Here is a 22,503-nt window from a genome sequence, read left to right on the forward strand (position 1 = left end):
AATTACACCGGAAAACACGGTGGCGAAAAAAATGTATCCTTGGCTTTCACTTTTCAGTTTCTTTTTTAATTTTTCTTCTTCTCTTCTTCTTCTAATTCTCCGTCTATCTCTTTGTACTATTAAGTTGAACAAGTGGGAAGAAGACATAAACAAGAAAGAAACTTCAAACTTTGAAAACGCAAACACTTGGGAATTTTCTTCCTTCTTTGTATCCTCACCACTGTTACTACCACGACTTCAAATACAAACCCCTCTTTCTTTCTTTCTTTCTTTCTTTCTCTCTCTACATTTTCCCGAGAAAATCTCACCAGGTAAAACGATTCTGTCACTCTCCTTACTTCGCTTTAAGTTCATCATCGCTCCTAACTCGTCACTCTTCAACATTGTGATTCTTCTTGCTTTTCACCCTCCTCTTTGCACTTTGATTCTTTCTATTTTTGCTTCTTCTTTTTTTTGTTCGAGATTCTTTGTTGATTTCTGGCACCGTTCGATCTGTGTGATGCTGTGTTTGCTTGCTTTGCACTCAGATGCTAAGCTATGCTGAAGAATTCGTTCTGAAATTAGTTGCTTTTTTTTTTTTTGTTGAAGTTTAGTGCTAATTACTGTTTATGATTTTATTTTTGAAGTTTTTTTTTTCTTGCTATTTTGATTGTGATTCGTGCTTCTTCTGTCTCGTCGAGAGCAGCGAGTTGAGGAAGAAGCTCAAACACAACCGCCTTTGCCTATATATATATATATATATATATATATATATATATATATATATTGTCCTTTTAGATTTTTAAGCGGATTTGACACTGAATTGATATTAAGCGAAACAATGGATGGAGTAAGATCTAAGCTCAAATCGATAATAATTGATTGAAGGAGCCATTTACTGGTTCTTGGTTATTTGGTTATATTTAATTCATCATTTGTGATTTCGGTTGAGTTTCTATTTTGTCTGTGGTGTTAATGTTATAAACCATTTAGTGTTGTTCTTGTTCCCTTAAGTATTCTGATTTCGATATGATGCGTTCTAATTATGATATCGGTTACAATGCAAATGGACCAATTTTTATAAATTTCGAAATATTGTGTTCCTGTGTTGACCAAATGGCGGTTTTCCAGGGGAGGGCATTGACTGTTGACCACTTATTTTTCTTTTTTGGTAGGCAACCACTTATTTATTGCTGCAATACTAAATTCGAAGTGGAAACATTTTTATTCAGTAAAATGCTGATAGGAGAATTACCAATAAAAAAAGCTGATAAGGAATATGTAAATATTTTCCTTTGCTGATTTTAGCAAATGAATAGCTGAAGCCATAATAAATCTGCAGTTTGTATTGGAAAAAAACTGTGATCCATATCACTTTAAGGGGGTATAAAAATTCAACTGTTCTTGAGAAGTTTAAATTTACTCACTATTGATGGACTTGGTATAACTGATATCATATGTACTACATAGTCAAGGATTCTTTCCCTAGAAAATTGTACATTTTTTTTTAAGTTATTATAGTATTTATTTGTGGTGTTTGCCTGCAATTGTAAGTGTTAGTTTCCTAACAAAAAGAAGGTTCTTCAAGTGAGAACAGATCATATACTTGCTTTTGTTTTGTATTTATCTTTGACAGAACATTGTGCTTGAGTTGTTTTATGCACATCGGCTACAGTATTTAAAAGCATAATTTTGTTAGCATACCAAAAAAAAAAAACAAGCATAATTTTGTTAACTTATTGCTCTGAATACAGGCCCAGCATGCTAGCCGAATATCATATTCTTTCCAAATAATTCTCGTGGTGGATATCTCATCATCCAGAACATGCTTCCAAAGGCTGATAGTTGGTACTTGGTACTTGATATCAGTTAGTTAGCTGACTAAAAGAAAGAAGTGAATTTTCAATCCTTATAGGCTTCTACCTACTTTTGCTCCACAATTACGACAAGTAGTTATATATGAAAGACAATGATCAATGAAGTAGTAGTTTGGTGTCCTTATGATCAACTACCTTGAAGGTGCAGGGATATTGCTTCATGCATAGAATCACCAAAATGAAGAAATTATATGGAGGAGTTCTGATTGCCTCATTGTTTATGTTGTTTATGCTTATGATCCTGCGATATGGGGTCGTGAAAAATCCAATTGGTGAAGGTTATCTGACCATACCTGTCTCCATTAATGGTACCAATCCTCTAGAATGGATAAACCCTGTAGTTCCACCTGCTATTCAAAATCCGGGTGGTGCTTCTCGAGTTATTTCTTCTGATATTTTAGTCTCTAGCCTCTTTGCTGGGAGAAACTTTTCCAAAGAAGAGCAACAAGCTCTGCAGACGTGGAACCAATTGAAAAACTTAATTAATCATGGTCAGGGTTTGCCTAATGCAGCAGAAGCTATCAAGGAAGCTGCTGGTGCATGGAATAGTCTTATATCCTCAATTGAAGAGCAAAGACAAGGTCATGCAAATGATAGTTCTAGAACAAAAGAGAAACAGTGTCCCCATTATCGTAATGAGATGAATACCACTGAACTTGGTAATAGTAGTTACAAACTGCAAGTACCTTGTGGCCTGACACAGGGTTCTTCCATCACTGTAATTGGCATTCCAAATGGTCTTCTTGGTAATTTTCGGATCGACTTGACTGGAGAACCACTTCCTGGGGAGCCTGATCCCCCAATTATTTTGCACTATAATGTTAGGCTTCATGGTGATAAAATCACTGAAGATCCAGTAATTGTCCAAAACTCCTGGACAGTAGCTCATGATTGGGGTGAAGAGGAACGTTGTCCTTCTCCCACTCCTGAAAAGGTTAAGAAAGGTGGAAATACTATTCTCATTATTTGGTTCAAAATCTATAGGAATTCATGTTCATCATAATTTAAATCAAAGTAGTTCTCATGATTCGGAAATCAAATTTCTTAAAATTTGAGCCCTGTGACTTCTAAAGAGTGTCTGTTCTATAACAGAATTGGCAAGACTGGATTCTTTAATTAAAGAGACTCTTTTTTATAACTTAGTTTTCTTATGCTATTGATGTCGGAGGACAGTTTCAACAGAATTGAATCCTTTCCTCATGAAAATCAATTGTTTGACAAAAGATATATCTAATTTTATCTTCTCCTCTGCTTCTGCTGTATTAAATTGTAGTGCTAAAGCTTTATCTGCAAGGTTTTTGCTGATCCAGAAGTTGTGTATAATTCCATGAAGTGCTTTTGCATAACTACTTCTAACTTCATTTATTTAATATTGCTGTTTCTTTTGCCAGTTGATGAGTTGGAGCAGTGCAATAAGATTGTTGGGAAGAACATTAGCCAACTTTACATGGCCAGCATGTATTCCCACACTTCAAGGCGATTTTCAGCAATAGAAGAACAATCAGCAAATAGAAAATACTTTCCTTTTAAGCAAGGTTACCCATTTGTTGCAACTCTTAGAGTGGGATCAGAGGGAATCCAGATGACAGTTGATGGAAAACACATAACTTCATTTGCTTTCCGAGAAGTACTTTCTTTCTCTCTTGATTTTTGATTTTTTTTAATACTAAAATGTTGAATACTTGTGTGTTTTAGTGTGTTGACTGACTTAGCTTGTTACAATTCAGACTTTGGAGCCATGGCTTGTCAGTGAGATAAAAATTTCAGGGGACCTCAAGTTAATATCTATTCTTGCCAGTGGTCTGCCCACATCAGAGGATTCAGAGCATATCAATGACCTAGAGTCATTGATATCAAGTCCTATATCTGCACAGACCCCATTGGATCTCTTCATTGGTGTTTTCTCTACCGCCAACAATTTTAAGCGTCGGATGGCTGTTAGAAGAACCTGGATGCAGTACAAAGTAGTTCTATTAAATACAACAGCTGTGCGATTCTTTGTTGGTTTGGTGGGTATTGCTTATGAAGTTGTGATCTCTTCACATGATTCTAAAAATTAGTAGAATTGGGGAAAAATCACTTCATTAAATTATTATATAAAATTATAATTTCTCAATCTTTTCATGAATTGGTGGTCTTCAAACTTTGAGCTTATCTCATTAATCAGAAAAAGGTGTTTATATTTATTTCTATTGGAGCATGTTTTCATTATCTTTGCACTATCTTTGCCTTTTCATTCTGATGAAAATCAAGATGAACATGATATTTTGCTACTTTTCAAAATTCTCTGTTAAAAGTGTTACATGTAGGTTTTTGCTGAAGTAGGCCTTGTGTTTGAGTTGATGCAGCATAAAAGCCAAATAGTTAATGAAGAATTGTGGAAAGAAGCACAGACGTATGGAGACATACAGTTGATGCCATTTGCTGACTACTATAGCCTCATCACCTGGAAAACTTTAGCAATCTGCATTTTTGGGGTAATGTCTTGTCTTTTCCTTTGACTTCGGGAATCCTTCCTCTGTCTCACTGACATGATCTCTTCAACAGACAGAAGTTGTTTCAGCAAAGTTTGTCATGAAGACAGATGATGATTCATTTGTTCGTGTAGATGAAGTGCTAAGCTCTTTGCATAGGATCAATGTGGCTCATGGATTACTGTATGGACTGATCGAGTCAGATTCCCGACCTCATCGAAATACTGATAGCAAATGGTACATCAGCCCAGAGGTAGAGATACCCTCATATAAGAATTAGATCTCACTCGTTATGTGTTGTTTGTATTATTAATTTCTGATTATAACTGTTGAGAAATATAGTCTCAGTTGTATGGGCAACTAATATGAAGTTTATAAGGCCTTGAGCACTCCCACCCTTTGAGCTAGCTTTTGGGGTGGTGTATCCCAAGGTTCTTTACATGGTATCAGAGCCTCGCCGTCCCCCACTTTCTCTCGTGGAATTTCTTAGCACAGGTAGGATGGGCCTGTTGCATTATCCACTCTTCAAGCCCAATGGACTCTCGTGTGAGGAGGCGTGCTGAGATATATAGTCCCACATTCGTTGGATGAGCAACTAATGTGAGGTTTATAAGGCCTTGAGCACTCCCACCCTTTGAGCTAGCTTTTGGGGTGGTGACCTCAAGGTTCTTTACAATAAGAGATAATTTTAACTCGTCTATGCACGTTTCCGTTATTTTTTTTTTTTTTTTTTCCCTTTAAAATCTGTATTTAGCACCAGGTTTCCTTTTTTAGCTATTCGCTACTTAAAGTTATTGCCTTCATTTGCTTTGTCTTTTTCATTTGCCTCTTGTTTTTGCTGTCTTTTTTTGGATGCTTACTTTCAACTAACTTATGATTATCTTATTGCCTGATCCGCTAAAGGAATGGAGCGAAGGAACTTATCCTCCTTGGGCACATGGTCCCGGCTATGTTATCTCACATGATATAGCAAGGACAGTATATAAGAAGTACAGAGATAACCATTTGAAGGTATATAATAAAATCCTTTACTTGTTGAAAACTATTTGTAAAGTTGCTAGCAGGCTGTAATGTGTTTTGTACAAACGCATTGGTGACATCTGTGAACACTCAATGGCCATTTTAACACTATCTAGCAGATGTTTAAATTAGAAGACGTTGCAATGGGAATCTGGATCGCAGACATGAAGAAGGAAGGTCTAGAAGTTCGGTATGAGAATGAGGTCAGAGTCTTTAATGTGGGTTGCAAGGATGGTTATGTGGTTGCCCATTATCAAGGTCCTAGGGAAATGCTCTGTTTGTATCAGAAACTTCAGGAAGGAAAAGGTGCAAAATGCTGTGGTGATAGGAGGCGATTGCTTGAACTTAACTAACCAGGGTTAGCTTGTATAATAATTAGAATATGGTTAGCCTAGCAAGAAATTATTAGAAATAGTTGATATTAGGGCATATTTGTAGTCATAAATCCGTTTAAGTAAATCTGATGATTGTTCAATGTAGAGAGGGAGAGATTTGTATAGAGCCACCAATCGGAAATAGGTTATCAAATTTTCTCGCACCTGATTTAATTTTTTGTATGGGAACAAATCATTGTAGAAAGAAACCTCAAAATTTTAACAAATATTTTTATGCCTCTATGGAGATAGTTTTACTATTCTTTACTGGAAGTGTGACCATGAAGAATTCTTACAGCTTTTATTGGAATTGTAGCATCTCATCAAGTAACTTCTCTCGCTCAAATCCAGTGAATTTTTTTTATCATAAAGTCAAAATCGTTGTTATTTGTGACAAATGTTATCTCATCAATAACAACTGAGCATGTGTACTCTTTTTATATCGATATATCATTAAATAAAGAAAAAGCAAATCTATAAACTAACATTTCTCCATATTTGAACAAAATGCTACAAGATCCTTGGAGCAGAGCACTAAAAATATTCAAGGTCTGATGCATCCTTTTTTACACGTAGTATTTGGCTGCAACTTTGCGCCATGGGTATATTAGACTTTACGATTTAAAAACGTGTAAATGACCTCTAAAATTTGCACTTTGTCCACTAAACCCTATTACATCGAGCAAATTATCTATACGCAGAGTGTACAAAAATGTCATGTGATTTATATTGCACACCATTAAAACATTTTTTTGGTTAGGAAAAAATTTAAGTGACACTAGTATCCCATTGGGGTTAGAGGATTTTCAGAAGGGATAATATATCACCCACCAACAAAGTCAACGGAATTTGAACTCACGTCTTTGTTGAATATGGACCAAATCCTTAGTCAATTGTGTCTAGGAGTGTAAATGGGCTAAGTCGGCCTGCAGGGGTCTACGTTCTAGCCTATATCAGGCCAAACTTGACCTGTTACAAATAGAAAAATAGAATAAGCCTAGGTTTTAAAAAAAAATCTATTTAGAGAATAGGCCACAAGTTTTTTTTGTATACATCGGGCCTATAAGCTTACAGGCCGGCCTATATCATATTATTTATTTTAAATAAAATAAATAAAATTATTATTTTAATAATTTTGAATAATAAACTAATATTATTTTATTTATTCTTTTAATTATTGATTGTTTAATAGGCTTAAACAGGCCTAGATCAAGAATTTTATTTTTTAAATATAGGTCAGATCAGACTTGTAATTTGGGACCTACACAAGCTAACAAGTCAGGTTATATCTGATATTTTTTACACAGACCTGACCTATTTAAGCCAAAGCCTAGCCTAGCCTGTGAAGAGAGAGAGAGAAAAAAAACTCTATAAAAAATGTATTATACAATATAACCAAAATAGCATTTACAAAATCTAACATCCGTGTTTGAAAATAGGATTAGTTATATGATAATATAAATAAATAAAAATACGTTGCTCGACAACGGTACGTGGCAGAATACACTCAATCACTAGAGTCATCCATGTGCCGTATTGGAATCCTTCAAGTTGTCGACAACAAAATAAAAAAATAAAAAAAATTCCTTCTAGTTGCCTTAAGACTTTAAAATAGAAATAAATGTTCATACAACTACAGTTCCATGTCTTTAGCATGCCCTAGGAAAAGGCAAACTATAACTTGGTAATGAAAATCATCACAAACACTAATAAAGCTGAGAGCATGGATGAAATATGAGTACCCTACTTTGTATACAATCTTGAAGTTGTCAAAATGACAACTGACGAAATAATTTAAGGATTTTATAATTCTCATTCAACATGAGAATTAAATTTTTCTACACACCCTTCGATTTATGTGCTGACATGGGTTTTACATATAATTTTTTCTAACACATGAGTCTCACATGCTTTTTATCTCTACAACATAAGATTTCAATTCTCATTCAACATGAGAATTATAAAACCCATAATTTAAAATTTAAACACAACTATTCTCTTATTTTTAAAAACACACACATATATAATATTGTGTATTAATTATTATAAATTTTACGGGGAAAGCAAGGAAGGGGAGAGTTAGTAAGAAAGTTGCTCCACCAACTGTTTTTTTAAATGGAAGATATATCATAAACACTCAAATCGATACTTAATTTATCTAATGCTGTTTCAATTAAAGATGATAAAATGAGTCTAATCCATTGGGTCAATCCGTTTAGCTCATTTAATTGACCGGTTGAGTTATAATATTAGAACCGTTAAATCGTCACAATTTATGCGTTCGATACGGATCGAAAAAAGTTGACCCATCGAATTTTTTTTATTTTATAATTAGTAATACAATTTATGCGTTGATTAGTAGTACAATATATAAGTTACACGAATACACCTTACTTTTCATAGAGTTCTAAACCCTAAACAATTTTTGCATAATCGGTTAGTTATTTTTGTTTAACAATCAGTTTGGTATTGTGAGAACATAATATCACTGGTCAAAATAATGCATATAGTCTATGGGCAATTAGTTTCTCACGTTGGAGGAGAAACTAATTGCCACCTGCATATACATAAAAGATTGTGCTAGTATCTCTTAAAAAAAATTTGTGTATCCCGCAATTTTTTCTCGGTCTACAAAAGACCTTTAGGGCTGTTTGGTAGGTGGTTTTTGGCAGGATTTCTGAAAAATTAATTTTTTCTAAATTTTAAATTTTCGGATATTATTGTAAACTGAATGTAAAAATTATATTTTTAAAAATCGAAATTTCTGGACAAAAAAAAATTTCTCCTCTACCAAACGCCCCCTAAGATGCCTTTGGTATGAGCTTTTTGCTTGAAATATTGGGAAAGTGGGGGAAGGAAATTTTTTTTCCATGTTTGGAATGGGTAAAATCAAAAATAATCCCAGAAAATTTTTATCCCTGTCATTTTATTTTTAATTACACGTTCCTAACAAATAATACCAACTCAACCGTGGGTTTTTTTTTTTCCACGTACTCGGAATCGCACAACAAAGTTTGGAGACTCCCTCTTTCAATATATCTCAAGAGATGTGTAAAACCTTGTTCTTCAAACCCTCATACAACCTTGTTCTTCGTCTTTGTCAAGGAAGCCCTCCATTATCCATTACTGTAGATTCAATGAAAACGGTGGACAAACCAAATGTTTTCTCAAAGTTCATTTGTGAAATTAGCATTTACCTCTCATACTCACAATAATCTGCAAGAAAAAGAAAATAAACCAGAAGAACATTTCTCATTGAAGATTCTGTTGTGTGTTTAAGTAAATTAGGTTAACAAAATTAAATGTGCTTACTTTCAATCTCCCTGAGGTTAAAAATGGCAGCATCAAGCTCTTCCCTCTTTGCATCTCTATAAAACTTCGATACATAGGTAATTTTGTAAAACGAACGTCGAAAACAAATATTCAAACACATGGCTAATTTTGTAATTTCAGTCTAGATTTTCACAAATTTTTTACGACCAACCAAACATAGCATTAGAAAAATAATTCAACATTTTCGGCAAAAATTTTGGCATACCAAACACATTTTCATAATTTGTCCGGAAAAAAAATTCTCATTATATTCCCGGCAATTTTTTTTCCCCGATAAAAGAAATATATCTCCTCTACCATACAGTCCCTTAGTCTATCTAAAAATGTTCTCCTTAATCTTTTTGAAGGTCAAGAGCAAATATTGTGATTGATGGACTTCACATGATTTTCACATAATACAAAGGAGGTTTTTCAAATAATAGTTACATCTTTTGTCCCATAAATTTCTAGTTCTATTTTTTGATATTTTCACATACATACTTATTTAATTTGATTAAATATTTTGATATGTTTAATATTATTTTATTTTTAAAAAATTATTTTTTTATTATTTAAGCGGATGGATCCGGGAACAATCACAAAATGAGATGGATTAATATTTTGAACCAATTTACAGAAGACAAACCAACCCACCCGGTCCCTTTTTGATGGATTGCTACTCTAGTTTAAATCATATTAAAAAGGTGTAATGTTTCTTTGGAGATAATTTTACCTCCTATAGATACATAAAAATATATGAAATTCATATTTTTTCTTTTTCTCTTTTATGTGTGTAGAGTTCATATTTTCTCTTTCTATCTTCTCCGCACATGATCCCCACATAGGTTCCACGTGTATACAAGATAAAATTATCTCCTATAAAATAACAAACTTTAAACCCTATTAAAATTGCGCTTATCTTTAAAGAATGACTTTGCACTTCTCAATTGATGATTTATGATTGGGCCACCAAAGAACTTTTCATTTTCGAACTTGGATGGGCTGGAAGGCTGTAACGGACGTTATTTATTCTAAGGGTATATTTGTTGAGTAAGGAGAAAATTTTGAAATGAAAATAATTTTACAAACTTAGTATACAAATGTCATGAAAAAAAATAAAAAAATGATTGGTTCTTATTGCTGGTTCCGACAATTCAACTAAGCTAAATGAAAGGTGTATCACAGCTAGGATGAAAGAGAGAGAGAAAGAGAGAATAAGAAAGAAAGAAATAGAAAACGTGAAAGTGTCTCTTGTATTCTGAATTGTTAAATCTTTACAAAGGGCTCTTATCTTATATATACAAAGATAGGATATGATCAGCTATTGTACATATGTAACAGACTAACTAATAGTTTGTTATAACTGAATTGAATCTGTAACTGAATCCATTGGGCCTATTGGGCCTCTATGACTATCACTAAACACACAGTAAAATGCATTTTCTCGAACGAAATAAAAAATGGAATAAAAATGTCCAAACAAGAGCGAGTTACAACGCAGGACATAACATATCAAATGGGTTGCAACACTGTACTTGTAATTTCACAGCAGTTCATTCAAGATTATATATCAGAGCTTATTATTACTCTTTTCATAATTTATGTTCAGAAGATGGACGGATGTGACTTTTCAACCCTCGTTTGCAGGACCAGGCAATCATGAGTCCGCTGGGATGGAAGAAACATGTATTGCAAATAAATGGAAGAAACATGTATTGCAAATAAATGAGAAAAGTGTGTATCATTTTAAAGGATGTAAAGTTGTGTCATTTCAAGTAAGAGTAAGAGATAGATAAAAAAAAAAAAAAGAGTGGACAAATAAATATAAAGGTGTGGATCCCACCTCTTTGTGAGAGTGAAAGAATATATATTATGTCGTCTAAAAGGATAAACGTTTTTTCCTAAATAAATTCATTCAAACATGCAAATTACTTCATCAAGTCCATAACATTCGGGCCCTTGATTTTTCAAAGTTTTTCTTATAGTAATGATCAATCACGTGAGATTTGCAACTTGCTATTCTAGAAAAGCGATCATGTCCTACTTAATAACATTGGAGTACTTCATATTTTCCACAAAAAGAGCAGCAGCAGCAATTACAGTCTTACAGAGCTATCTTGGCAAGAATCCATAACTAGAAATGGCAATCTCAAAGGCGTCTAGCCTTTGTCCACGACCGTAGCCATTGCGATCATAGGATGATATTTCATTTATATTAAGATCAACACAGGTTTTGACAAGTGCCTCCCCAACATGCTGAGCAGCTTCCTAAAATCATGTTATGCCAAAACAGAACAAATCCAAAGCCAAAGCATAATGAGACCCCCAAAAAAAAAAATCCAGAAAGGGAAAATTGTTGCTTTCCCTGTCTCAGGCAATACTTGTCGATAAGATAGTGTGGATTACTTACAACAGTGCTACATGGGGGATTTTGTCTGAATGACTTCTGCAGCGTGCTTCCATAGAACAAACACTTCTTATTTTCGTCATCTACAAGCATTGCATACAATTGCTTATCTGAGCAAAATACTGAAAGCCTTGGATGTTTAGCCGTTCCATTAAACTGAAAAAAGAATGATAAAATCATGGTACTAAAAATAGATGGGGCAGAAACTCGGTACTTAAGCAGTTAGCAGTGGAGTGCCATATAACTGAAGGAGCTCGACAACTTAGTTTGATATTTCTTTATCAGTGCTGCAACAGCTTGTCACTTGTAACATAATTTAAGCAAAACATAATATATGTATGTATCTATATATTAATCTACATGATACGACTCATAGAAAGGAGATGGAGTTCACAGAATGAATTTACTGAAATATGCGGCTAAGTAGGAAAAAATGGGATGCCAATGGTCACATAGAACAAGCTAAATGACATGCAAAATATGTAGAAATGTATGGAAATATAAAATGTGTCCGCAGAACACCTTAACCATGCAAAGACATGACGAAGGGTGAAGGTATAACAAAGACATAATACAATCAGGATAGCTATTTTTCTCAGAAGTCATACCTTTTTTAGCATCCTTCTGTTCCGAATTTTTGCACTTTCTTTTCTGGTGTTTGCCCTGGCTTCAATCACAAATGGTTTCCTAGTTAAACCTATAAGAAAATTGAAAGTTCACATTAATCCATATCAAAAGTCACATTCAACATAATATCAACGTATAGATAATATATAACTAACTCCATAGGCATATTGCTAGTATCAACATTATAAAGTCAAATTCCATAGATGCTGTATTGCACTGGACCGGGTAAGAGACTAAAATCTCAAGCAAACAACCAAAAATGCCAAGAAGAAAATAAACTGGGCAAGATTAAGTTCTGCTTAACTTACTTCTACTTTGTGTCTGAAAGCAAATAAACGATTTTAGGTGGATTCCAAAGACAGCAGAATTCTTAAACTGTAGCCCTAGGGCATTCACTTGAGCCATATTGTACAAGTCTCAAGCACTATGTGAGCTGTGAACCCCAAAACTTAAGTCACAAATACATTAGCAAGAACGGATTCCTTACAGGAAATCTAACAAACAGTTAATGTGCATGCTCCATAAAGACAGCAATTTTGTTCTTTTGGGTTTGACATTGAAGGAAACAGTGAACAGAGATATGTTAAATTCAAAACGCAGTGAAAGTCCAGCTATGTTGGAATTTTGTTGGTAATTTCAATTGGGTCTTGAAATGATAGAATAATTGTACTTCTAATAATGAAGGTTTCTTGGAGAAGGTGGTTTGTTTTGTTGTATTCTTGTTCTTGAGACGTGTTGGTTCGCAGAGGTTTCAGGTCGCGGAAATTTTAATAATATTTGTTTACCCGAGGATATTGTAACAATCAAGTTGTGTTACTACCAATCAATCTCACCGTTAGATCGATTATGTTGATCCAATGGTTATATTTATTTCCATCTTTGTATTGTATAGTAGTAATACAATTGATCTAACGGTAAGATTGATTAGTAGTAAAACGATAGTAACACAACTTGTTACAATATTCTTCAGTTTATTTAATATTTATAAAAAAAATTATGACAAAGTCATGTGAAATATTACATGAAAGAATCTATTATCACTTTTTATGGAAATAATTCCTGCTGAAATTTCACATAATAATAAGGTCACACGAAAATTTTGTATTTATATTTGTTTATAAATATTCAAAAAATTTGATAAAATTTTATCCTATGTAACATTTATAGGAAAATAAATACAACAATTTCATACAATAAGATCATATAAAATTTTAATAATAGAACTTACTCCCACTTTTTAAAAACCGATAGGACTTAATATGCGCCATTAGATTATGTAAGGGTTTGATTAGGTAAACATAAATTTACACATTCAAATTTAGTCGTATGCAGCAAGAAATATTATTATAAACTTCATATTCTCAAATAATTCTTGTATTTGATGAAATAATTAAAAAAAAAATGTCGGGAAACAGATGGAAAGTTTGAGATTGTCCAAAATATAAGCACATGCTAATTGCGTATACGAGTTCATTTAGTCGAAGACTCATTTTTTTAATGTGCACCAAATTTTAAGGTTAGGTTGGAACAATTTAAACTTGATGAGATTTGAATTTTTATGTAACAGCTGTTGGCCTCGTCATAAACTTATCTATAAGACATTACCCTATGAAAAGATCGAGTCTACCTAATTACCGTAATTATTGTTGTCAAAATTGAATTTTAATTTAAAGAAAAAATTGGTGGTAAAAATATAAATTGTAGAAATGATATGAAACCTAAAATTTATAGGGAAAGTTCAAAAAATCGATGTGTTATTGTTTTGAATTATTTACACCTATTTTTTTTTTAATTACTTAATTTCCCTATGATTTTTTCATCCTCCTCCTCTTTAACACCGTTTGAAATTTGATTAAATATATCTATTTTGCTCTTCTTTAAAAAAGAAAATAAAGTGATAAAAAATTATGTAAATTTAGAACACTTAATAAAAGACAAAAAAAATCAAATGTGTCAAAATAAAAAAATAGAATAAAAAATAAGGTAAAATTTGTTTAAAATTATAACAATGACAAAAAAAATTCAAATTAAAAAAAATTAGTCCAAATGAAAAAAGACGAAAAAATTTAAGATGAAAAATAAAATAAAAAAGAAATAAAACAAAAAGAAATCACAATTATGAGTTTTCAATATATTTAGTTTTTTTTGTTCTTGATCTATTTTATTTAGATACGTTAGTCGTTAGGCCTTTTTTATATTTTTATATTTTTTATTTATTTAATTCTGATTTTTCTCTCTCTTTTTTTAGCCTTGTGCCACCCTATCTACTAATGATTTTTATAAAAAAAAATTTAAAAAGAGAGAGAATAAAATAGAGATATAAAAAACATCAAACATATATAAATAAAAAGAATAAAATAGATCAAACATATATAAATAAAAAAAATAAAATAGATCAAAAAGATTAGATTATTAAAATTTTGGATTTAGTGCTTTAGTTGTAGACTAGTTTCTGTTTGTTTGTTCTGAGCGTTAGCCTTTTATTTACTAAAAAAGAGAGAAAAATAGATCAAGGATAAAAATAAAAAATTAAGAAACCAAATATATTGAAAATTCAAAACTACGATTTTTTTATTCTATATTTTTATTTTATTTTTTATCTTAATTTTGTCTTCTATTTTTTTTGTATTCAGGATATTTAATTTCTTTTAGAGAATTTTTATTTTTAATTTTAATTTTAGTTTTTCGTGTCACTATTTTAATTTTTAACATATTTAATCTTATTTTTTCTTCAAATTTTTTTATTTAGACACTTTTGATTTTTTTTTTCTTTTAGTCTTTTATTAAGTATTTTAAGTTTTTATAAAATTTGATCTTATTTTTCTTCTTTTATCACTTTATTTTTTCATCTAAAAAAGGTAAAGTAGACATATTTAATCAAGTTTCTAACAGTGATAAGTAGGGGATAGATAAAAAAAATGTAGGAAGTTAAGTGATTAAAACGATTATTAAGTTGTAAGTAATTCAAAGGAATAACATAAGGAGAATTTCGAACTTTTTCCAAATTTCTATTACTTAAAATCATGATACAAAATTACACACGCGCACGTACGCATGCACGAACATACACGTGTGTGTGTGTATATATATATATCACATGTGTCACTATTTAAAATTCAATAAATAACTTCATATTTAAAGAATATTTTTTATTCAATTATATAAGACATAAATTTAAAATAAAAAAAGAGAAATTGAGTTTAAAAAAATGGAAAAAAAGAATTAAAAAAATGGAAAAAAAGATTTAAAAAAAAAAAAATTTAGTTTAAATAAAACTTGCATTTCTATTATTTTTATGTTTATATATGACATTTTTACTCATTTTTATTGAGAAGCATTTTTTTACTTATGTTTTAATTTATTTTTAGCTAAGTTTTTATCGTTTCTACATTGCAACGATCACCGTAACTTCTGAACAGAACTAGATTAGATTTTGGCAACGATCACCGTAACTTCCGGACAGAACTAGATTTTATAACATTCAAGCAAAAACTCATTTTAAATTCAAACATATCAACGTTATTGGCCATCCAGCTGTCAAAAAATTAATGATTGTGAATTAATTAAGTGAATTGAATATACTACAAAGCATTTTTGTTTTGTCCTTTAACATGATACAAAAAAATTTCTTACACACACACCATTTTTTGTAGGGTACACAATTTTTAAAGAAAAAAAAATTAAGGCACGTAAAACGAATTTCTATAATATTACACAGTCACTTTTCCTACGTCATAACTCTTATAAAACCCTACTAAGTATACAAAAACAATGTATATCATAAGCCATAACATCACACATGACAAGACTATTATCATTTGATAAAAATAGTAGATTATTCATAATCACAAATGTTGAATTCCACAGTTACTGCCATACTCACAATGTTACCTCATAACTGCCTTAAATATTTTGGTCTGATGTAAAGGATAGTGATTGGATTTTGAAGATAAACATAACACATGTACCTCCGAACATGTTCCAGATCCTTCCACAACATTCTTTTTTTAATCAGTGGGCGCACACCTTCTCCCTTCTCTGTTTTCCTTTATATTCATTCCATTTCCAACTTCCTCCATTCTAATAATTTCCAATTCTTCTAAATTCTGCAATACACTCAATCTTTTTTCTCTTTCTCTCTCTCTCACACACAAAAGGTCGTTTTTTTAGTGTTTTGGAATTGAAGTGATGGCTTCTGATGCTGAGGTTTCTGAGATTTCCTCTCTGTTTGAAAGGATGGTGAGAAACAGAGACATGTCTCTGTTCTTGCCCTTCATCTTTGGCTTCTCAGACTCTTCAACCAGAAGAGATAGTGAAGACCCAGATCAGGAAACTGAGAGTGCTGAAGATTCTCAGCGTGAAAGAATCATCTTGGTGAACCCCTTCACTCAGGGCATGGTGGTCATTGATGGTGCTTCAAGCCTTGAGGCTCTGTTCCGTGAGCTTGGGAATAGTACCAAGGGTGGTCAACCACCTGCTTCAAAGGAATCCATAGATGCTATGCCAAGTGTTGAAATTGGAGAAGGTGAAGATTTGGAGTGTGTTGTTTGTCTGGATAATTTTGAGGTTGGTGGGGTGGCTAAAGAGATGCCTTGTAAGCATAGATTTCATACCAATTGTATTGAGAAATGGCTGGGGATTCATGGGTCTTGCCCTGTTTGCAGGTATGAGATGCCTGTTGATGAGAAAGATGTGGGCAAGAAGAGTGATGAAGAAGGGGGAGAGAGGAGGAGGGTTGGTGGAGAAGTTTGGGTTAGTTTTTCTTTCAATAGGGATAGGAGAAGCCAGGATCCAAATCAAGATACTTCTGATGATTCAAGTGATTCTTCAAGTCATAGAGGTGATGCTGAGCCAGAGAGTTAAAGGAGTATATTTTTTTGTTAGAACGTTGCTTTTCAATTTGGTGAAGATTATGTACAGGCACAAATGCACAAAATTGTTATCATATGTTTTGGGAATAAATAAGTTGGTGATTTATTTTTTTCTCATCTCCTAATTCTTTCCAATTTAATATTATTACTAGTATGGAGTATGGTTATAAGTCAGAATTTTACATCATTTTCCAATTTAATATTTTTTGGATTGAAAAGTTAATATAACGAATTTAGAGGGGAATGAAATAACTCTACATCTTAAAAGTAGAATTGTGATTTTCAAAGTACACTCTGTTAAGTGTTCAAAAAAAATAAAAAAATAAGTACACTCTGTTAGGCTCCTAAGTGCTGCCTTATTTTTTTTTTACACGCTGATTTTGCATAATAACAGATGATCAAAAAAGTTTATTATGTGTTTTCTTTGGCATTGAAGCCAGAAACTGTTTCCCTTTTTCTGAGAATCTTGATTCCTTGGTACCTTCCTAGCATCAGCAGAGTAGCCATTGGGTTTGTGCCTGGTGACTCTGAAAAAGTTGAGCCATCCAATATTCTCAATCCCTTTACGCCATAAACCTTGTAGTGCATATCAACAACCGATCCAACCGTGCAACCCCCATGATAATGATAGATAGTTCTTACATTTTGCTTGCAAAATTTTCTCAGACCAAACTCAGTAGATGTCAACTTGTTTTGCTTTGACTCTCCAAGGAAAAATGCAATAGACTTGGACCTTGCAATTCGATTAAGTAGTTGAGTCATCTTGACACATTCTTCCATATCCTTTTCGCTTGCTAGATAGTTGAACCTCACAGAAGGGTTCAGCCTGGGGTCTGTGTTATTCAGTTCAAGCATCCCTTTTGAAGATGGCAATGCTATCTTGGCAGCAACATTAACCCTTGTTGCATTGGAACTTAGGGGAATTATTGATGCTTCAACTATGATTTTCAAGTCATCTGTTATGCCAGCAATTTGTGGTGGATCAGGAAGCCTATTTTGTGGCTTAGAATCCACCAAGATTGCTATGCAGGGATTGTCTTGCATTCCTTGACCAACCCCTTTCATGTCAAGCACTAGTGGAATGTTGAACCTTCTCAGTTGTTCTTTTGGTCCTATTCCGCTTAGCAGCAGAAGTTGGGGACTACCCAATGCACCTGCTGCCAATATGACATCACCCCTTGAACTTGAATTCTTGGGTTTTCTGATGTAGGCTTCATAGGTTTCATCTAAGCTTCCATTACTCTGGATGAACCTCACACCCTTAGCTCTAGTTTCATTATTGTAACCTACAGCATTTGAGTAATCAAAATTCAAGAATGACTGAAAAGTTCTAATGTTAACCACCTATTAAGCTAGTTATAGAGAAGTTTTTTTTTTTTTTTGCCCCTTACCATTGTGATGAAAGATGATACTCTTCACTGTGACATTTAGAAGGACTGTGAGGTTCTTTGGATTCCCTGCATCTAGAAGGTCAGCTGAGGTGTGTCTCTTTCCAAATACATCAAAAACACTCCCAGAAATCTTGGTTCCCTTGATATGTTCCAAGCTATAGCCATTGTATGGTAAAATTCCTGATTCAAGAAGGCTGAATTCAGCTACAGACTGCCATGGGGAGAGAAAGAATGGTGGGAAGACAACCTTTGATTCCACCCATTCATAAGCTTCTCTGACTAGTTTCTTGTCCCAACCTGCTTTGCCAACAAATTCCTCACTTGCTCTACTGTAAAAGCCCCCGTTTATAGCTGATGATCCTCCAAGAACTCTTCCTCGGACATTGCCAACCCCATCTTGTGAGGTGAAACTTTGTGCTACTGACATATATTTGTCTGTATGAAGTAATGGAAAACCATAGTATCTCCTATCTATGACCAAGGGATTTCCATATGGTGAACCACCTCTTTCTATCAGCAGCACAGAGAATTTCTCAGACAGTGTAGCAGCCAATGGACAGCCACATGTGCCTCCCCCAACTACAATGTAGTCATAAGACTTGCCTGCTACTTCCTTTACATCTGAAGTCATGTGCCATTGTCTGTTACCTACATAGGGGAAGTGCAAATTGAGAAAAAACACACACACAATGTTTCAAGCTCCAAAAAAAAAACAATGAGAGTGAGTTATATAGCTTACCTTGAGACCCTGAAGGGAAAGAGAAGCCCAAATTTGCAAGTATTAACAGCAAAAATGCTGTGAGAAGCTCATGAACTTGTTTACTTTGTGCAAGTTCCATATCTAGAATTGCAATTAGCTAATGCATTGATTTGTGAGTATAGTAAGGGCATGATTTTATTTGGCAATGTGGGCTATACAAATTATTATTTTTCTCTTTGGCTGTTGACACCAATTGATTAAAGTTTACATAGCATCAAGTGTTTAACAAATGCGCATGGCTATAATAATCATTCATTCTTCCTTTGTTGGCGGCAACCGTTGTCTGTTGCGGGAATGATGTTTTTCTCTAACCTTGAATTTCATAGGTGGTTGTGATAAATAGTGTATATGTTCTGTTAAAATAATCCTTTGCATGAATCAAGTTATCACAATTTTATTTATTTATTTTATCATGGAGTTTAATAATTCCATCGAATGAGTTTAAGCAATTTTTTCAAGGGAATATAATTGTTCATGTTGGATGAAGTAATTTTATCTCATGGACATACAAAAAAATTGGTGTAACACTCATCTATCATAAAAAAACTATATTCTCTTTTTAGGATTTTATTAATCTCATGCAATAGGAGATAAGCTCTCTCATGCTATACAGATAATCATGTGTGAGATTCACCCACTTATGGAAAAAAGAAAAAAGATAAAAAAAGTAACACAAAAATTGATATGTGTAAAAGAGAAAAGCGATCTCCTACAACATAAGTGACTATTTTCCTCTCTTTTTAATCCGTGAAATTTCACTTTGTGTGTTAGTCCATGGAGACTTTTATAAACATAAAAAAGTGGAAATCATTACACCGTATGTGCCTGCTTTACAAGCTCCTGTCATAATTGCTTTGAATGGTTGGTGAGGCACAGGACAATCTACCCTACCCTCCATTTTTCTTCCAAAACTTGTTGCTAAGCTTGGGCAACAGGATAACAAATTTCCACCACAACAAATTGGTAATGGCCTAATGGGTACCCACTGGTTTAATTAATCAACCTTCTCAAGACCCCACCTGAAATGAGAGTTGGTGACGTCTAACCCTGATCATCATTCCATTTTTACCTCCAAATTTGAAGTATCTACCCCGATAATTACTTGTTAGAGATTGAATCTTCTCATTTGTGATATAATATGATCATGTGAGATGAGAGGAAATCAATGGTGATGGTATCAGAGAGAGAAAAAAAATATTAGAATAAAAAATGAGAAAAATATTAAGCTAAACAGTTGATCGTGGCCGTTACTCTTTTATCATCATTATCAGTTGAAACAAAGAAGAGGAAATAAACTTAAAACTATATCACATATCCAAATTGTTGACTAGGTAAACATAAATACACAATTAAAAAACAAAGACTGTCATCAAAGTTACAGAAAAAAAAAAAAACATTATACGTTGCAAAGTGTTCCATTCGCAAATATTAGACAAAAAGATTCAAATTAATCTACTGTATTTTTATATTTTTTTATTATTTGGAGGTAATTTGGTGTTTAATTAGGTCGTGTTTTTTTTTTTTTTTTTTTCATTTCTTAAGTGCTTCGTACATAAATGTTAAAAAAACAAAGTTGAAGAAGTGTGCTTTAGAATGTTTTAACACCTTGTTCTTACTGGAGTTAAGTTCAGCTGCTGATGCTGCAGCATCACATGATGCAGAAGCAGCCACACGAGCCAGAACAGTTAACAATTGAAACTGAAACAGTTAGTTGTAAGAGATTGGTTATGAAGTAGTTTCAGCAGTTAGCTGTCAGTTGTAACTCTTTTCATCTTTCTTTTTCAAAATGCTTCTTACTATTGTACGTAGAACTTTTGTATAAAAAGACCACGAGCTCGCAATGTATCATTCAGAATTCATAGCGTGGAATCTCACGTTCGAAACATAAGATTCTAGCGTGGAATTTAAATGGATTTTAGGCTCTTCTACTTCCGTAAAGCGTGAGGGATGTTAAGATTTTATTGCAATATATGTGACTTGAAATTGTTGGGTATGGCTCATACTTCACATGATGATGTTGGCTCTAATTGTCGGGGTCAGCAGAAAGGCAACTGGGGTCCCGCTCTCAGGTGAGCGGGCGGGGATCCGGGGGAGCCGCCCCGGCGGGGGTCCGGGGGGCAGCGCCCCCAGGCCCGTAGAGGCTAGGTAATGTTTAGGCCTCTGTTTCTATTGTAATTTTCTTAGCAGTTTGGGCTTGGGCCCATGAATAACTGCTGTTAGGGTTTCTTGTAATCCTATTTATATTTGCCTTGTAAACCGAGAGACTTGTAACGAGTGGCGATGAGGTGAATATAGTACAGACAAGCTGGACGTAGCCTATATTGGGTGAACCAGGGTAAATCATCGTGTCAATCTCTCTACTCTTATCTTTTTTTCTGTTTTCTCGATTATGTGTGATTGTCGATTTCCAACAATTGGTATCAGAGCTTTGGTTCTGCGACCAGGGTTCCTGTGACAGATTGGGGTTTCGCGATTTAGGGTTTTTTCTTGGCATAGATAAAACTGCGAAATTGATCTGGAGAGGATGTCGACTGGCCAATCACGGGTCGAGGTTGAAAAGTTTGGAGGAAAAGGGTTCGAGTTATGGAAGCTGAAGACGGAGGCTCTGCTCGTTGACAGGGACGTGTGGTACGTGATCGAAGATGATAAGCCGTCCGTACCAACAAAACCTGTCGGTGAAGAAACGTCAGGTGATGGCGAGTCGAAGGAGTTGAAGGCGTGGACCAGAGACGATCGAAAGGCGCGAAGCCTGATCTGGTTATGCCTGGCTGATAACGTTCTGGTGAACGTAACTTCTGAGAAGACCGCGAAGGATCTCTGGACGAAGCTGGGAAGTCTCTATCAGAGCAAGTCACTCGTGAACAAGTTGTTCCTGCGAAGGAGGCTGTATAATCTGCGGATGAGCGAAGGTGATTCTTTCTCTGCTCATTTAAATGAATTTAATACTATTTGTGCACAACTTTCGTCTATAGACATTAACCTGGACGAGGAAGACAAAGCTTGCACCTTGTTGTGTTCACTGCCCAACTCTTGGGAGCACATCATTGTGTCAATTGGTACTAGTGTTAATAAACTGTCGTTTAAGACGGTTGTTGCTGCCTTATTGTCTGAGGAGATGAGAAGGGTAGGTTCTGAAGGTACCAACAATGAGGCTCTGGTTGCTAGAGGGAGGAGTGATGACAAATCAAAGTCTGGTCACAGAGGAAGATCGAGGGGACGATCAAAGTCCCGTGATAAATCTGATAAATCTGAAATGAGGTGCTGGAGGTGCAAAAAGGTTGGACATCTGAGAAGGAATTGCAGAAGTAAAAGTGTAGGTCCTGAGAAGCGGGATGATTCACAACCGTCTGCTTCGGGTACAAAGAAGGATGATGATGATAGTACAGGGGACCTGTACATGGCGTTTGACAG

General features: G+C 34.0%; 4 protein-coding genes across 4 annotated transcripts; 2 read left to right on the forward strand and 2 right to left on the reverse strand.

Annotated features, from left to right (window-relative positions):
- The first annotated feature begins 108 nt into the window (after positions 1-108).
- LOC133309561 (beta-1,3-galactosyltransferase GALT1) lies at positions 109-5,959 on the forward strand. Its single transcript, XM_061510343.1, has 8 exons — positions 109-311; positions 1,734-2,800; positions 3,248-3,483; positions 3,584-3,865; positions 4,205-4,333; positions 4,404-4,583; positions 5,234-5,341; positions 5,470-5,959. The coding sequence occupies exons 2-8, from the start codon at positions 2,017-2,019 to the stop codon at positions 5,701-5,703; spliced, it is 1,953 nt and encodes a 650-aa protein (XP_061366327.1). The 5' UTR covers positions 109-311; positions 1,734-2,016; the 3' UTR covers positions 5,704-5,959.
- Positions 5,960-10,955: 4,996 nt separating this feature from the next.
- Positions 10,956-12,789, reverse strand: LOC133309581 (uncharacterized). Its single transcript, XM_061510368.1, has 4 exons — positions 12,379-12,789; positions 12,052-12,140; positions 11,447-11,599; positions 10,956-11,304 (listed from the first exon to the last, which is right to left on the reverse strand). Exons 1-4 carry the CDS (start codon positions 12,473-12,475, stop codon positions 11,149-11,151), a joined length of 495 nt encoding a protein of 164 aa, XP_061366352.1. The 5' UTR covers positions 12,476-12,789; the 3' UTR covers positions 10,956-11,148.
- A 3,312-nt stretch (positions 12,790-16,101) lies between these two features.
- LOC133309568 (E3 ubiquitin-protein ligase MPSR1-like) lies at positions 16,102-17,058 on the forward strand. Its single transcript, XM_061510351.1, has one exon. It carries the CDS (start codon positions 16,259-16,261, stop codon positions 16,931-16,933), a length of 675 nt encoding a protein of 224 aa, XP_061366335.1. The 5' UTR covers positions 16,102-16,258; the 3' UTR covers positions 16,934-17,058.
- A 174-nt stretch (positions 17,059-17,232) lies between these two features.
- On the reverse strand, positions 17,233-19,171 carry LOC133309579 (protein HOTHEAD). Its single transcript, XM_061510366.1, has 3 exons — positions 19,072-19,171; positions 18,333-18,980; positions 17,233-18,227 (listed from the first exon to the last, which is right to left on the reverse strand). The coding sequence occupies exons 1-3, from the start codon at positions 19,169-19,171 to the stop codon at positions 17,353-17,355; spliced, it is 1,623 nt and encodes a 540-aa protein (XP_061366350.1). The 3' UTR covers positions 17,233-17,352.
- Positions 19,172-22,503: the final 3,332 nt, after the last annotated feature.

Source organism: Gastrolobium bilobum, unplaced genomic scaffold (assembly GCF_033153095.1).
Source record: "Gastrolobium bilobum isolate Gb01-03AN ecotype WA unplaced genomic scaffold, APGP_CSIRO_Gbil_v1 utg5190, whole genome shotgun sequence".
Lineage (NCBI taxonomy): Eukaryota > Viridiplantae > Streptophyta > Magnoliopsida > Fabales > Fabaceae > Gastrolobium > Gastrolobium bilobum.